The following is a 17,586-nucleotide window of genomic DNA, read 5'->3' as shown; positions in this document are numbered from 1 at the left end:
TTTCAAGACTAAATTAATGGAGATTTCACTCAAAGCCGTATACAAGCAATATCTTAAATGGATTCTGTCTTTAAAAGCAGGAATAGCTGAGGAACAAGGCTGGAATGGGGAAAGAGGAAAAAAGCTAATCCTAATTACCACTCGTTCAAAAACATTATCTCATTACATGCATATATACGCTAACCACCCAGAGATACGTGAGTATATGGAAATAGCAACAGTGAGTTAGTGTTTACCAATAGACTTTTTATTTCAACAAACAAAACACTGGATGTGAAAAACAGGTCTCACCCAGCAAAAACATATTGAAGGAATTATGCATTCACTGTTTATATGAGCAATATGAACTTACATACAGAAAAAAAATACATCGCTTTGGCTTCTTCATCTCACATTAGCAAACGCAATTATCTTTCATTAATTTTACAGTGTTCGCAGTAAAAATTAAATCATTTCTTCATGTCTGTTTGAGAAAAACTTTACTGTGTTAATTATTCATAAATACCAAAGTCTGCTACTTATTACTCATCACAAATATGATTCATTTCAATAACGCCTGAATAATTCTGCGCTGCCCTATTAGTCTCAGAACAGGCTGTGCAACTGCCAGCATCAGCAAAGCAAGCGCGAGCGGCGGTCCACGCTCCAGCTCCGGTGCCGGCTCCAAGCTGCCCCTCGGAGGGGCAAGGCAGGGCTGGACCTCGATGCCTCTCGTCCCAAAAGGCCACCGGGCACCTCCCAGCTCCGGCAGGCCTTCCCAGCCCCCAGCCGGGAGCGAGGAAGGGGGCCGCAGGGGAGGAAGGCGGCCGGAGACGCTCCATCGTTCTGCATCTCAGCAGACAGTTGCCCAGCAATAAGAATCAGCAGTGTGAGGGGGAATTAATCCTCTGCAGTATGTAAAAAGCATACCAGGGTAACTCCAGAAAGTCGCACGGGCTGCTTAACCACCGTCATCCTCACAGAGGGGAACAAAGCAGCGATGCCATTTCTGCAGCTAAGTGGTTAAATAAGGAATTATCCCGAGTTTTGCATTCTGGCCTCTGGCTGTGCTAGCAAGGATGCAGTTAGCCGAACTGCATGGCAGATTGGATGTTACGGGGAGGGGAGAGGGAAGAGAAAAGTTACTACGGCAATAAAAGCGTGCTCAGACCTACTGGAGTCGCAGATTTTTGTACTGCTTCCTCAGTCACAGACCTCAGCCATGCCGAAAACCTATTAAAGTTGCACCAAATTACATCTGTTTTATTTCTTTTTTCATAAAAAGGTCAAGAAACCATCAGCACCTTGGAAACACTTATTTCTCCTCTTTATACAGCCTCAACTCAATCAGCGCTTGCAGGACTGTGCTGGCCATCAGCCCCTCCGCCAGCCACGGCGGGCTGCAGTCAGTGCAAAGATCCGCTCCACATTCAGCTTTTGGCCACGTATTATTATTTAACTTTCTAGCAAGTTGCAATGATCTACATGAGCTAATTTGGGCTGTTACTGTACTGAAATGCTGTCTTTATTATTACAGTTGTGGAGAAAGTAAATTAATGCTAAGGATTGCACACAGAGGCCTCATCCATTTGAGGTAAATCAATGCGTTGCACATTTAAATTGCTCTGCTTTCCTTCAGAAAAGTACATTGAAGTGATTCATTAAGCACCGAACTGTTCACAAGAAACGGACCAATTCTCTTAGGCATGCCAGTGCATCTCTGCTTGTTAAATTTAAAAAGCAATCAAATCTACTAATAAGTCCTTTTTGCTGACATTTACATCAGTACAGAACACGATTCCTGACAATTCAGATTAAGTAAATGAGGGACAAATTAATCTCAGTTAATATACCTTAGAACTGATGCTCAACTTGTTAAACTTAAAACATGTCTTTTAATAAAAATAATCCATCAGTGATGCTTGAGTTCAAAGTACATTTGACAACCTGTGTCAAAGGTTATAAAGCTGTGAACATGAATCACAATGCAGAATCTGTGTGTATTTTAATACAGCTAAAGTATGTATTTATGGTTTCATTTTAATATTTATAAAGCCCCCCACTCCCAAAAACACAGCAAGGCACCTTTTCAATAAAAAAAATAATCATGTCCTAGTGCAGCAACACTGTGCCTTGGGGTTCACATTCCTGCTCTGTTCTTTAGGGAGGACCAACCTGGATAACAAATAGGATAAACAGTGCAAGAAATCCTCTCTGTGCCTTGTTTCTGGCTCTACTACAACAATTGGCATTTATATTTCAATACATAGTCTCTCTGCTTTACCCAAGCACAAATATTCTCAGAATTTAAAATAAAAGCCTGTAAGAAATATATACTTTTAAATAACTAAAAAGTCAATTTGCGCTATATTAAAGATTTAGAGAACTGAAGAGATCTAATATGGAAAATGATTTTTTAATCCCTTTAAGAGGTCCTTGACAAAGTGCTCCGCTTTATCTGCAAAACCAGCAACACCAATTCAGAGACCTTTGTAAGTCATGTAGTCCAAACTTTAAAAATGCAAAGCATATAATCAAGATCTTCAAGGTCAGGCCCTGTAATGGGATTATGTAAAGGAACTACTTGTACTTATGAAAATAACACCCTGCCACGCCGGGCTGGCCCGCTGATTCAAACTCCACAGCGCCAGGCCTAGCTCCTATCTGACCGGGAGACAGACAGGGAAATTCAGCTGCCGCAAACACATTAGCAGGTCACTGGGTAATATTCATTGCGCTATCAGTATCTTATCTTGCAGCCACAGCAGCCACCAAACCAAAATGAGCAGGGTCATTAGCAAACCCCACTGATAAATGAAGCGGCACAGAGTCACTCAGGCCTCGCAGCATCTCTGCAAATGCTCTGCTATTTCTTGGCGTCACAACTGTTAAGCTTTTCTCGGGGAGTTTCACCGATGAGTATTTCAAGGGCAGGCACCCTTCTGCTGCTCTGGCCAGGGGCCAAGTTACTGCAGGTCACCACATCTGCTCGCTTAAAACGGCTCCTCTAGCTCGGCTGTCCCCTGCCCCTCCTGAGGAGGGGGGGGCCTCGCCAGCGCAGGCGGGGCTGGTGCTTCCCCCAAAGGGCACCGCCACGCTGGGGGACCCCAACGTGCAGCCACCAGCACGCGATTTCCCCCGGGGAGACCCTTGCTCCAAAGGCATGAAACGCCCTGAGCGCCCACCTCGCAGCCGCATGCATGCACGCTCATACACCCCCTTCCACTTCTTTCCCTTCTCTCATTTTCAGCCTTTCAATCACAAACATTGCAGATAAGCGATAACCACTAAATCGCGCCTAACTCGGGAAGTAAGCAGATGGAGCAGTGCCGCTGGGCAGAGAGAAAGCTCAGCGGGCCGCACAACAAAAGCGGCGGTAAGAAGCAAGCCCTGGCACACAACTGACTCCGGTGAGCAGGGGTTTACCGCTCCCAGGCTGGAAGGAGCATCCTCGGAAATAGTTTCTGCACCATCAGCATCCGGAGATTTCAAATTGTCCACCTCCTGCTGAAGCTGGGAAGCAGCTGTCCTTGATTACCAACCCCAACCCTCAGAGCCTTAGGACTCTACGAAACCCCTCACAGAGCAGCACAAGAGATATTGCACTGATTTACAGTGCTTAACTGGTCCCCAGATTCCACTTGGGTCAGCACAGTCCCAGGTGAAACCAGGTCCTCAACAAGGAGCTCGTTCCCTCGCACAGCAATGCACCAGCCTCACTGTTCCCATAAAGGCTGCTGTGGAACAGGCCTCTCCCTTGGAGTCAAGGCCTCCAGAACAATTTTTGTCTCTCTGGCAGCATTACATGATTTCCTGCCGTAAAACAGGTTCCAAGCACAACAGGACACAGAGGCAGCTTGTTAGGAAAACCCAGGGATGTGCGCACGCACACATATCCTATTCCAGGAGGATCTTACACCAACCCCGTGGCTGACGGCAACATGTGCTCCACCTATACTGCCTTCTTCCAGGGACTCTGCGAGAAGTCAGGCAACACCGCAGCGGACCGCAGAACGTATGAAACACGCGGATGCAACCGCCGCCTTTGCAACAGCGTGGGGATTCATCTGGTCGGCCAAAGGAGCCACACACAAACGCTTTCAGTTTGCTGGAAAAAGTTTCAAAGCAACTCTTCAGGTACACGCACGATATAACTTGAAAGAGCTTAACAGTAACATCAAGGACAAGACAAGAACATCCAGGCATTGCCAGGGGCTTTTGCCCTGAATCACAACATGGTGCCAGCAACGAGCTTCCCAAAAATCCAGTAGCTACTAATGCTGTTCCTGATCCAACACGTTTGTACCAGCAGTGTAAAGTTTCTTCCAGTCTTAGAAATCCTGGCTCCGGATGCAGCTCTGCAAAGTTGTTCTCCTCTCAAAGGACAACCCCTCTTTCCTTTAACGCTGGCCAGGAGGGACCGTGAACACAGCCTGACCGTTACCCACAGCCCCGTCTCACACCCTGTGAGGACACCACCACCTCACAGTGCAGATATCTGTATCTGCTCCCATGTCGCATTACATTTTTCAGTCTAACCCCAGGCCCTTTTGTTTCTTGCAATAGCGCCATTGGATTTATTGCTATAGACAAGTTTGGTAGATACTTCCCATAATAATTAGCTGGAGCTCAGTGAAATCTCAGTTTTCTGATGCTCTCTCACACAGTTGCTTTGGATGCTGCTTCAGTTTGGTGTGCCAAAAGCTTTGAGGCTTCCACAATCAATCAAGCAACCCAAGTCAGTCACTCATGGCTAAGAAAAGGCACATTTCTCCTTTCTCACCACTGATGCCAAGCTGCTGAGACAAACCTCCTCCTTTCCACCGCCACGATCAGCCCACTGCACCAGTTTCCCAAGCAGCAAATCCAGAGTGTCCACAGCACCAGCTGTGTCCGTGCCTTCCCCCTCCCCTTTCCCGAGACTACCAGATGCCCCAGTGCTGGTGCTGCTCCCTTCCCTCCCCATCCACGGGGTCAGCACCCACACTCAGCAGGACACCGCTCCAGGAAGCAGCCCAACCTGCCGAGAAGGACCACCACCGCCCTGCTTTTGCTTGGCACAGCCTCTTAAATCACAGCAGCAAGACTGCGGGCCCCACAGCCCCAGCCGCAGAGGAGAGCGCTGGAGAGGTGGCTGCCAGCCCCAGGGGTGCTCCAGACAAGAGCACAAGGCTGGAGGCAAAGCCGCAGGGAAAGCCAGGCAGGACAGGCACAGGGGAGGGCAGCGGCAGGCAGCGCTGGGGGAAGAGGAGACAAGCAGGATGGGATGTGTGCAGAATATGCTCCCCACACGGACCCATAAATAAATAAGTAACCTAAACACACAGGAAACATCCCTCTCCTCACACATGCAGATTCACGTTCCTCTAGGAATGAGGGCCCAAAGGAGGACGGGGAGATCTATTTACCTACTTGATTCATATCAAGCAGCACAGGCCAGATTTTTGGGCAGGAATTAGGATCCCAGCAGCCAAAAAAGGCTCATCCCACCACATGGTCCTTGCTCTTCCAGCTGGCACACCACCCTTCAGCATGTAGCTCCCCTCTCGGAGCCACAGCTGCCACGCATGGGCCCACTCTGTCTCAGAGGGAACCTCCACCCACCTTGAAGGGCAACAGAAAACACTGCTTCTCTCAAGCCAAGCCTTGCCAGCACCGATCAACAGATCTGCTCTAGGAGCACAGCTGCAGTTAGGGCTGCGTTGCTCCATTAACGAGAGGAGTCCTGTCCCATCCCAGACTAGACCACACGCCCCACTGTCGGCCCGCTGGCAGCTTCACAGCAGCACACGACCTCCTCCTGGTCCTGGATGCCACCAGAGAGGAATCAACGACACCACTACAGACATAGCCAAGCAAATTTGGGGGACCTATGTGCTCAGAGACAGGGAAGCACTATTATGTTAAATCCAAAACAACAAATACTGTAGCAGCCATACTGAGTATTTCTACTGCTTCAGTGCAGGAATCTATCCTTCAACACTGCCATTCCCAAAGAAAACAGGGGAAGGATAGAGACAGGACTAAGAGCAGAGGCTGAGCTTGCAACAGTCCTGAAGCTCTAGGCCGCTATATTCTTCATCAACTTAATCTTGAGGCTGATCCCTTTAGATCATGCCATGGTAGTGCTCTGCACCTAGTGCGGAGCCTTAGAGACCCAGGACAGGGCATCCTCTGGACCTCCAAAACAAGGCTCGACTTTTACATAAAACAAAAGGTTTCTGGTGAATGGCCCAGCTAGTCAGCAGTCTAAGCAGCTTCAAGACAAGCAGGCTCTCCGTGCTTCTCAGCACACATCTCTGTGCAAAACAGTCACACACAGGTGCAAGCCAAAAAGTTTGCTGGAACACCGACCACTCGTTTGGCTATTCCCCGACAAGGCCAGACAGCCTGAACACGGTAACTACAGACCACAGAACACAGCTGCCAAGCCAGTCAAATCACCCTTACAGCAGGTTTCCCTTTTCAGTCACCGTGACTATAAATGCAAGATTTATTCCCACTCTTGTCAAGCCAAGCTTCACTTGAGGAAACATTGCTAGCCATCTGCTCCTGATCGAATCCCGCTCCTTGCCCCCATGATGCACCCTGACCTGGCCTTGCACCCTCTCCTTACTCCTCCAAGTTGCCCCCCTTCTCTCAGCATTGCAGCACCCCAGGGACCAGGCTGTGCCATTCCCTCCACCCATCAGCACCAGCCCAGCCAGGCTGCCCAGGACTGCCGGTCCTCCCCACCCCGGGGCAGCCAGGCTGCCCAGGACTGCCGGTCCTCCCCACCCCGGGGCAGCCAGGCTGCCCAGGACTGCCGGTCCTCCCCACCCCGGGGCAGCCAGGCTGCCCTGCTCGGAGCTACAGCAGCCCAGCAAGGCTCCTCCGCTCAGACGCTGTCAGCCTGCACCTACTGCTGCTCCGAAGGAAGCTATTATCTGTCCAAAAAGTGCTTAGATTAGCGTCTGTTACTGGCGCTAGGAATAGGTGCTAATTAACTAGTTGTCAGCTGAACGTTGCTAAATCGAGAATGCAAAATAAAACTAAACGCAAGATATTACAACGGGCGGGAAGGCTTGAAGGGACTATTGTTCATTTAAGAACTCTCTTCTCTTTCGGTATTTTTAAACATTCAGAAGTCTCAGTCCAAATAATTGCTTGTCAAGACATTATTTGGGAGAATAACTGTAGCTATTAAGCAAGCTGTGTAATTAGGTTATTAAAAATATAACATCATTTCAGAGCCTTTTAGAGAACAGACCTCTACCCAATGCAAGAGCATCACAGCTTCACTTTCATGCCCCTCTCTTAGCTTCGATCCTAAACCAGGAGGCCTAGCAACCTCTCAGAAGTCAGTTATGCTGACGTACATGGCTTTGCTGGACGAGGAACCACCACCCTGAACTCTTGGGCAGGTGCACGTACCACTTCCATCTCGACACAGAAGAAAAGCAGGTTCAGTAATCCAACAGGAAAAAAACAAAACCAAAAGCCACAGAAAAAAACCTCATTTTTCCAAGGCCTGGAGTTCCCGTCTGCCTCAGTTGTTGGTCCAGGACAAGTACTCTCCCCTATCCCCGGAGGGCAGGACTAACCCTGAGCCTGGACGGACCTGTCTTTAGGGAAGGGACAAGAATCCGCGCCTCACAGCTACAGTTCTGCAGGCCAGGCCCGTCTCTAGAGGAAGAGAAAGAAAGATCACTAGAAGCTATTCAGCAAAACGGAGAGCGTGTTATGCATTTCCATTTCTGCTGACAAACAACATATTTATAGGACAGGTAAAATAAACGACACAGACAGCCTGAAAGGCTCAGCAGCCTGAAATTCAGGTGCTAATAGACCCGGAGGGCAAGGAATTAGTTCCTGACATTTGCAAATGGAGCGTCACAAAAATAAGACAATTAAATTTTAAAGCAGTAGGGAAAACAAAAGAGCAAGAAGCACAATAGCCAAGTCTCCCGAAGAGCTTCATCTTGAGTACAGGAAGATAAGGACGCTAACCATTTTTCTACTAGATGGCAGTGTAGTGTCACACTATATAAAAGAAATTCTAGAAGGAAATTGCATTCTATTTCAAGTGAATCTGCGCTTAGACTTGACTTCAGATAGCATGAAATATAACAGTACCTCATTGTGAGGGGACCTGCCATTAGTCTAACAGCACAATAGGAGTGATATCCTAGTTTCTAATTTCTCAAAGTAATGCAAAAGGACACCAAAATCCCCAAGCCGTTCTGCTGCGTACTACAGCTGCACGCACAGCCGTGGATGAGCTCCTCGGTGTGTTACAACCGAAGGTATGCTGTAACCACAGAGCTCCGGGAGCGGGTCCTCGCCGGTCAGGAGGAGACCCGGCCAGCTGGGCTTCGGAAAGGCAGGGACGGCATTTAGACAACAGCTAGCAGCAGTCAGCTCAGGTTATCAACTTCAGCAGAAGGCGCAAGGACAAAAAGAGCAGTCAGCGCCACCAAAATTCAGAATGCAAACCCAAAATAAACAAGGTTAGGGCTGAAGGACAATGTAAATATTCGCAGGTAACACTCAGTCCTAAGAGTAACCTTTGCAAGGCCAACATTTACATAAGCTAAACTTCAGATGTAGCAAAATACTGTGGTTCACAAACACTCCTAAGCACAGTGCTTATTTCTGGCGCACACAGGGGCCACCGCACGTGTACCTTAGCACGACAGGGGGATCTGGCAGGGACAGAAAAGCTCAGGCGCAGATCTCAGGCCAAGGACCCTCGCTTCCCTGAGCAACGTGGAAGATGCACTCAGGACCTCCAGAGCCACCGGGGCAGTTCAGGCCTGTTTGCACATTGCTGCACGAGAGGCTCATTGGTGCTAACGACCAGACACAGCAACTCCTGGACTTTCTCCATCAGTGGCTCACAGACATCTCCGTAATTGCGACAGCCCGTGGGTATCATTTAAAACATCTAACTTGCAGCAGAGAGACACGGCGGATTTCGTTTTGGTCAGCAGCCCGAAGCAAACTGCACTTGCGGCACGATTGCCCCGCCAAGGCGATGCCAGGCGGTTGGGCTCCGGAGCGCGCTCCGGTCCCGGTGCTGCCAGGGCTGGCCCACGACCGCAGCCTGCCCGTCCCGGGGCGCCGGGTACCGGCTGGGTGCTCGCAGCACAGGCACCGGACCGGCACCTCCGGTACAAAGGCATCCGGGCGGTCCAGGGGTTTCTTTGCCCATCCTGCCGGGCCTCCGAGGCGGTGCTGCCTGCGGGTGTCAGGACTGGCACTTGGCACCGTGGCGGTCCCGGGGGCTCCGAGGGGCACCCCATGTCTGGGCCAGGTGAGGTGGGCCCGGGCCGAGCCGGTGGTCTCTGCTGCAGACCCCGGAGCAGAGCGGGGCAGGGAGGGAGCCGCTGGGCAGCTCCCCACGGGGCTGGGGGGCTGCACCTCAGCCCCCCACCAACGGCCCCAGGGCAGCTGCGGGGGGGGCACCCTGGGCGGGCTCCGGAGCCTGGGGGGGAGCGCCAGGGGGATGAAGCCGGGAGCCCCCTCGGGAGAGGGGCACGGAGATGGCACCGGGGGGGTAGCAGGAAAGGCTCCCAGGGGGCTCCCCGGACACGGAGCCCCGGCGGGGACCTCGGACAGGCGCCGGGGGGGACCCCGGGCAGGGAGCTCGGGGGGGGACCCCGGACACGCAGCCCCGGGGCCCCGAGGGGGCACCCGGACAGTCCCCGGGGGGGCCCCCCGGACACGCAGCCCCGGGGCCCCGAGGGGGCACCCGGACAGTCCCCGGGGGGGGACCCCAGACACGCAGCCCCGGGGCCCCGAGGGGGCACCCGGACAGTCCCCGGGGGGGCACCCAGACAGTCCCCGGGGGGGGACCCCGGACACGCAGCCCCGGGGCCCCGAGGGGGCACCCGGACAGTCCCCGGGGGGGGGACCCCAGACACGCAGCCCCGGGGCCCCGAGGGGGCACCCGGACAGTCCCCGGGGGGGGACCCCAGACACGCAGCCCCGGGGCCCCGAGGGGGCACCCGGACAGTCCCCGGGGGGGCCCCCCGGACACGCAGCCCCGGGGCCCCGAGGGGGCACCCGGACAGTCCCCCCCGGGCCCGGAGGAGGCGGCGGGCCCCGCCGGCGTCTCACCTGGAGGGCCGGAGGCGCACCTCCTTCTTGCTGTCCACCACGGCGGGCACGCAGTTGGTGAGCTCGGTCCAGTCGGCGTGCAGCCCGCAGCTCCAGCCGGTGGAGAAGCGGGAGAAGAGCCAGGTCTCGCGCTTGCCGGGCCGGTGGCAGGTGCACTTCTTCTGCCCGGCGCGGCACTCGCACGGCTGCTCCAGCTGGATGTTGCGGACCAGGTGGCGGCCGAAGGTGGTGCCGCCCGTCTTCTGGATGTGCAGGAAGACGATCAGGTCGTCGCCCTTGATGTTGAAGTCCACCCGCCGCAGCAGGTCGCCCGCGGAGAAATTGAAGCGCGGCACGAAGCGCGCCGGCGTCTCGTCCTCGGCGCGGTAGGGGTCGGCGGCGGCGGCGGGGCTGAGGGCGCGGAGCCGCAGCAGCTGGCACTCGGTGCCCGGGCACACGTACTGCAGCACGATCACCGCGAAGAGGAACAGCATCACCAGCGCCAGCAGCACCTTGTGCGACCGGTCCTCCATCGTCGCGGGGCCGCCCGGGAGCGCCGCGCATCGCCGCCGCCGCTCACAGCCTCCTCCGCCGCCGCCGCCGCCGCGGGGGGCCGCCCCGGCCGCGCGCCGCCGCCATCGCCGCCCCGCCGCCGCCGCCGGCCCTTCCCGGCAGCCCCCGCGCCGCGCCGCGCGCCGGAGCCCCCCCGCCCCCGCCAGGCTCCGCCCGCCGTGCAGGCCACGCCCCCGCGCAGGCCACGCCCCCGCGCAGGCCACGCCCCCCGGGGCCGGCGCGGCCGGGGCTCCCCGCGCTGCTGCGGGCTCCGGAAATGGGGCGGGAGCGGGTGCTCGGAGCTGCACGGGGCCGTGGGAATCATCCGGGACCGGGTGCTCGGAGCTGCACGGGGCCGTGGGAATCATCCGGGACCGGGTGCTCGGAGCTGCCCCGAGCTCTGGAAATGCTCTGGGACCGGGTGCACGGAGCTGCACGGCGCTATGGGTGTGATCCGGGACCGGGTGCTCGGAGCTGCCCCAGGCCCTGGGAATGCCCCGGGACCGGGTGCATGGAACTGCACCAGGCACGGTCTAGCTGCACCGGGCTCTGGGCACACTCCAATACAGCGTATGGCGCTGCATCAGGTGCATGGTGCTGCCCCGGGCTCTGGGAATGCTCCAGGACCGGGTACACAGACCTGCCCCAGGCCCTGGGAATGCTCCAGTACCCAGTACCCAGTGCATGGAGCTGCCCCAGGCCCTGGGAATGATCCGGTACCAGGTGCTCGGAGCTGCCCCAGGCCCTGGGAATGATCCGGGACCCGGTGCACGGAGCTGTCACAGGCATGCTCCAGCAGCGGGTGTGCCACACTGCGCCGGGCTCTGGGCACGCTGCGGCACCGGGTGTACGGCACTGCTCCAGCCCCAGCTGCAGTCTGGCACCGGGGCGCACCGTGCTCAGGCCGCGGTCCCGTCCCACGCTGCGCCGTGCTCCGGGCCCAGCGCACTCGGGGCTGCACGGCAGCACGTACAGCCCTGCTCTCGTTCTCGGAAACGGCATCCAAAAGCAGCCGATGAGCCTCCTCGGCGTCTCTCCCCGTGCTCCCCGGCCGGAGAGGCAGCACGGTTGTCTCTCAAAAGCACAGGGCGAGCGGTCAGTAAAGGAAACAGTAACAACGAGCACTCTGGGTTTATCGCTGATTAAAGTCCTCTGCGTATTTCCACGCGAGTGATGCTCAGCCCTGCGGCAGGGCCTCGCCCACGGGCAGGCACCAGCTCCCAAAGCGGGCCGCGTCCGGAAAGCGCTCCGAGCCCCGGCGAGCCAGCGGAGGGACAGGTCTTCTCCACCGCTTTCGCTCTCCCATTGCTCGCGGGGCCTCCATTTCCCCGGCCCACCAACCAGCCGAGAGCTGCGTTTCTGATATGCACAGCAGCCAGCAAGAAGGCAATTTGCAAACACTCTCTCAGACCTTTATTCATCATAAAGAGGGGAAAAAAAGGCCTCCCTCCTCCCCTCTCACTGCTCCTGCAATTTGCTCCAAGTTATTTCGCCAGGTACCTGTGGCATTCAGAGGAGATGTCTTTATCCTCGAGAAACCTATCCTCTCTTCCCAATTTTTTTCCATTTGTCTCTAATATTTTGAAAACATTTATACTCACAATAATAGGCAATTTTGTCACAAAGAATCTAGGCATGAGAACCACTGAGTTAATTTGCTTCTGTTTATATCTGTCTCTCCAAAATGAATGGATTGCACTGTTTAATGAAAATGCTGTGTTCTGAAATTCAAGCTTTAAAATTATAAAGATGTTTCTGTGCTTTATATCCATCACTCTCTCACAGTCGTTGATATAAAAAAATGCATTCGCTTCCAGCTTTATTTATTTTACATTATGAAATAACAAAGATGTGTGCTGAGTTAAAACAGATCCTGAATGCTAATATGTAAGGATTAAAAGGAGGGAATAATGATGGCCTAATGTCTACACTAAATTAATATATACTATAAAAGATATGATGCATACGGGGCTGGCATTCCCAGCAGAGCCATTATTTTGGAATGGGCTAAACAAACAATGATCATCCTTTCGCTGATGAATGATGGGCTCCCGTCTGCCGCCTCCTCGCCCGGCGTGTGTAAATGATGCTCCCTAGCTCTGATCCAGGGACGCGCGACGCTTGCTGAGGCGCTGCAGAAACAAGAGTCCCCTCCGGCCTCCCCCGGCTGCAGCTGCCGCCCGCCACGGCCTCCTCCCCGCTGCTGAGGACCGATGTGATGAGTCTGGGGCTGTTTTAGTGTGGGTCGGGTCTACCCAGACCAAGGGGCAGCGGGGAGACAGCCCGCGATCCGGGCTCGCGCAGGCGGCAGGGGCAGGCTGGGAGCAGCAGTCCGGAGGATTTGCAAGGGTCATTGCAAAAAAAAAAAATCTCCAGCGGGAGCGGGAGATCCCACCGGGTATTTGCCCAGCGAGAGGTGGATACAAAGCGCCGTGCCTCAAGCCTTACAGGGACCTTTGCAAGGGACCTCTGCGTTCTCACGGTTCCACTATCTCCTCCGTCGGGGCTGAAGTCTGATAACGGAGTCCAAAGTTATTGGTGGGGGACAGACAGGCAGTGCCAGCACCTCCCGTCACCCCCATTCCCTAAGGAAACAACGCCCAGAAATGGTGGAGAAGCACAGGAGCAACGGGAGGGCCTGCAAGCAGGGCTCTGGCATCGCGCGGAGGGACAAGCCAGCCCGAGAGCGGGGAAACTCCAGAGTCATTATAAGCCAAGTTGTTATAGCCTGGGCGAGCCGGGGCCCGGGCTTCCCCGGACCCCCCCCCGAACGAGGCCCTTCCCTAGAGAAAGGGTATGCAAATGAGCAAAGGCCTGGAGCAGCAGGGTGATGAGTAAAACTAATTAGAAAATGAGGCTTGATTATTCATGGCCTTGACATATCAGAGAGCAGCTAATCAAAGGAATAATACGAGTTTGCATTTGCCTTGTAACACGAGCATCGGACCCCGCAAAGCCCTGCTCCTTGTCACCGCGGCATCGCCACTGCCCGCTCCTGAGACCGGGGGCACGTGACATGAGTGTGAGCTCTCGCTCCAGATCGGGCGGTGGGTCCGGCAGTACCTGGGGTCCCCCAAAACATCTGTTTTTCCAACTATTCACCCGGTACAGTGATTACCTCTGCCTATAGATCTTGCCTTACTGAGCACAAAGATTGATCAAAGCCCTTTGGGCATGCGGGAAAATGAGCAGCCTCTAAAGGCTTGATGCAAAGACCTGCAAACTCAAAGGACTCTCCGGAGATTGCGAGGTAATCTCTCACGGTTCGATTTCGCTGCTGCCTGACCATTAAATAAACTTTGCAGGAATCACCTGTGGGAAGATGGACTCGGTAGGAAGCATTTGCGCAGCGTTCGCTGGGTGCGGGAACCTTTCGGCAGCACCCACTTCCCAGCACGTGGCATCAGCACCCATCCGTCGCCAAGCCGCTCATCGCAATGAACCTTGGTTTTCCGTGTGCAGCTGGAGCCGGACAAAAGGCAGGCTAGCTTTCGAGGTACGCAGCATGAACAGTATTTCCATTTCTCACACAGGTGTCCGTCCAGCAAAAGGTTTTGTATGAGGTCCTGATGAGGGCCTGGCATCAGCACGTACCAAGCTTCTGGGCACCAGTCAGCGAGCAAATAAATGACGCTGTCTCGTCACCACTGATTCTTATCCCAGCATGAAATTGGCTGGGAAACTGCTGAAACATCAAATTCCCTTTTGATGAGGACAGCCTGGGACAAGCCTAGGGAGCAGGAGCCGTGGGGAGGAAGGCAGTCTTTCAAGCGTGCCTCTGCGTCAGCGGGAGAAGTGGGACGCCGGGACAGTTTTGCTGCTCCTGCCGCTGTTGCCTGGATAATTACAGTGATGGGTATATTAATGCCATCTGGCGCTAGAGCCAACGAGCAACGGGGCATTGTAAGAGATTATTGGAGAGGTGCAGGGGGCATCTCTTTGGAGGTGCTTATGGGCGGCTAAGTAGGGATTAGACAGCGTGTGAGCCAGCAAAACGCTGGTGCGGGTGCAGACCATATGGTCCAAGCGGCATTTCTGTGCCCGGTGCGAAGGAGACCAGCTGGCTGGCACGCAGAAGCGGCGCTGGCCCTCCCAAACCCCGCTCCAGCCCCCGGTCCCCAGCGCGCTCCCAGCCCCGGGGCCGAGCGGGGCGCCGCGCTCGCCAGCCTCGCCGTTCCCCTTGTCCCTTGTATAACGCACACCTGGGGAACCTGACCTACTTTCGAACAAAACTGCAGCATTCGCCAAGCCACGGTAGATAAGTGCCTGCCTCATATAGCATAAAACGCTCGTCAGCAGTAGTTTCACATTGGAGAGAAAAGATGTAAAGCTCTCATAAAAATGTGTGTTGCATCTTCCTAAGACTAAGGAGGAAATAATTTCATGTGGCCTTGAAAGGAACAGTGGGAATACAGCACAATATTATACTGCAGTCCATTTCCTTAGGTACTCCTGTGTCCTGTGAGAAGTAAATACAGCAGGATCTGGTCCAAAGGCATTCAAGAATTTGTATGAGATCCACCCTCCACAGTGAAACTACACCAGTTTAATTATGTTGGTTTCTAAAGTGATTTGGTTAAACTGGTACCACCCTTTTGTGGGGACACTCTTCAATCAGTCCAAGAGTTCGTAATATGGATTTATCTTAATTTGGTGTCATTCTGTGTACAGACTGCACCTACAATGCCATATAAATATTTGCATATTGAAATCGGTGCCAAATTTGGGCAGCAGAGTCTTGGGGGATTAATCTGCATGAGAGGGGATCACGTGCACAAGTGAGGATTGCAGGAAGGGGTCCTCAGTTTCCGCAGATGAGTTCATGTAATTGCTCAATCTGTGTAAGAATAAATGAATGTGAAGTGAGAAGAACCCGAAGCCTCATCAAATAAAACAAAGGGAGCTCGAGGGTCAGTTCCTGCCCCGAGCCTCACAAGCAGCCGTGCAGACGAATCTTCGGGGAGCGATCTCGCAGCCCAGTGAAACAAAGAAATGCTTTTGTTTCGCGGTGAGATTTTGCAAAAGCTGATTTACCAGGGATAGCAAATAAATAATTCACAATTGCTGAAGACATGAAGATAAATTTTCTTCCCTTTCATTATTTCAGACATAATTCTGCAAGTTGCAGAAGTGCCTACACCGAGCATCCACCTATAAAATAAAAATAAGGGACAAAGCAAGACTTTCACTTTCCACTTACATCTAAAAGCATTCCTGAAAAAGAGAAAGCTCACCTTTCTCTGTAACATCCTCCTCCGCAGTCACAAGTGCACAGGAAAACGCAATATTCATGTTGTATCGCACTGAAATTTCTGGAATAAAAAAATAAAACCAATAGTTACAATTTAGATGTAACCTCAACAGAATTCAGCAGATAAAGGCCAGCTGGGCTGTGTATAAATGAGGCAAAGAGTATCGAGCACAGCAATTTCTTGTTCTGAGAACACTGAAGGTTCATGGTGTTACAGCACTTTGCAATAGCAAAGAAAAGCAGGGAGGGCTGATTTTATCTCTTCTGATCCTAAATTCTAGCCGGTTGGGTCAAATGGCTGGGGACAACATTTTACCAGGGCTGATCCGCTGGCGACAGCCCCGCGTTTGCGTTACCTAAAAGCCGGCTGCCCTCCTCACCCGCTCCCGGCGGGCGCTGCTCTTGCTGCCAGTCCTGCGCGTGCGGGAGCTGCCGCTTCTCGGAATTAAAATAGTAGCAGCTATTTTAATCTGCTGCTGGAGTACGGCTGAAGAAATTCCCTTTGCAATCCCTTTCTTCTGCTAACAGCCAGCACGGAGCTGCGGGAGGGGAGCGCACGTGCCCCCAGGCCGGGTCTCCATTCACCCCGTGGGCGGGAAGGCGGATTTTGGGGAGTTGCTCGAGGCCGGTGCCTCCCCTGGGAAGGGATGGGGCTGCCACGGTGCCCGTCTGGCTCGTGCAGCAGGACGCAGCAGCCTCTTCTTTCCCTCTCTCGTTTGATGCCAACATGAGCTCTTGCTCCTCAAGGCTGAGCCAAACGGGGCATATTCTGCTGTATTTCTCTTTTTTGGAGGGATCCGCTGGCTGGCATTCACCAGGGAGGCTGGCTCGGCTTTATTTCTGTGTTTGCCCGGGGATTAGAGAGCGAGCCTGTTCCTCCGGGGAGGCCTCCTGTTCCTGCCTGCTTTAGATTTACGCTGACTTGTGAACACCCTGAGGTTTGTCCCAAAACTGTTCGCTCCAACCATGCTTTTGGCTGTTGCACACTGAGGGTGCTCAGTCAAATCTGAGGCAGGATTTAACCCCAAAGCTTTCTAAATCAAACTCGGCTCTTGGAGGAAGAATTACCTGGCACTAGCAGGCTGGAGAGTCGAGCGTTTGCCATGTGGCTCGTAGAACCTAGTCCAACAAGGCTTAAATAAGAAGAGCTAACAAATCTCCTCTTCTCTATCTTAAACCTCGCTGCTAATTGATCGAATCACAAAATGAGAGGGTGGAAGAGAGAGGGATAAGCTCCTGTTCCTGCTCAGTCATGGATGGCAGGGTCCACCGATGCTGCGTATACACTATATTACACATAGATGTTGTGTATGCACTGGATTACTCTGCGGAGATTACCTGTGTGAGGAGATAGTAAAGACAGCTATTATTTTATTTCATGGGACTCTAATCCATTCCTTTTTCTGCCTTATTAAAGATAAGCAACCCATGAACAGTGTGATCCTACACAGTAAGGGGTGTACGACAGCACCTCTCAGCATCAAAATTCAGCAGATGTCCTGCAAGGAAATGCATTCTCCAGCTCCACAGAACTTTTACTGACCTGTCTGGGTCCCAAGCTGTATTTTTATATAGCAGTGGTAAATTTTTGCAGTTGTTTTTATCTGAAAATACCCAGGAACAAATTGCTATGTTTCTATAAACTCTCCTAACCAGCCTGATTGATGCCTGCTCGTATTTTTGGAGGGCTGGTCCTGGGCAGCTTCCCCTCAGACTTCAGGGGC

The 17,586-nt window shown here is 53.5% G+C and overlaps 1 protein-coding gene across 1 annotated transcript in view; it reads right to left on the bottom strand.

Moving 5' to 3' along the window:
- HS6ST2 (heparan sulfate 6-O-sulfotransferase 2) overlaps positions 1-10,760 on the bottom strand; it is a 136,782-nt gene extending 126,022 nt beyond the window's left edge. The window contains exon 1 of the mRNA XM_026111079.2: positions 10,081-10,760. Coding sequence (XP_025966864.2) covers positions 10,081-10,592 — 512 coding nt within the window. The 5' untranslated portion in view covers positions 10,593-10,760. The remainder of the gene's footprint in view (positions 1-10,080) is intronic.
- Between the last annotated feature and the right edge of the window lie 6,826 nt (positions 10,761-17,586).

The sequence above is a fragment of the Dromaius novaehollandiae genome, chromosome 11, assembly GCF_036370855.1.
Source record: "Dromaius novaehollandiae isolate bDroNov1 chromosome 11, bDroNov1.hap1, whole genome shotgun sequence".
Taxonomy (NCBI): domain Eukaryota; kingdom Metazoa; phylum Chordata; class Aves; order Casuariiformes; family Dromaiidae; genus Dromaius; species Dromaius novaehollandiae.
Note: the sequence above shows the minus strand (reverse complement) of the source record. Positions and strands in the feature narration are given on the sequence as shown.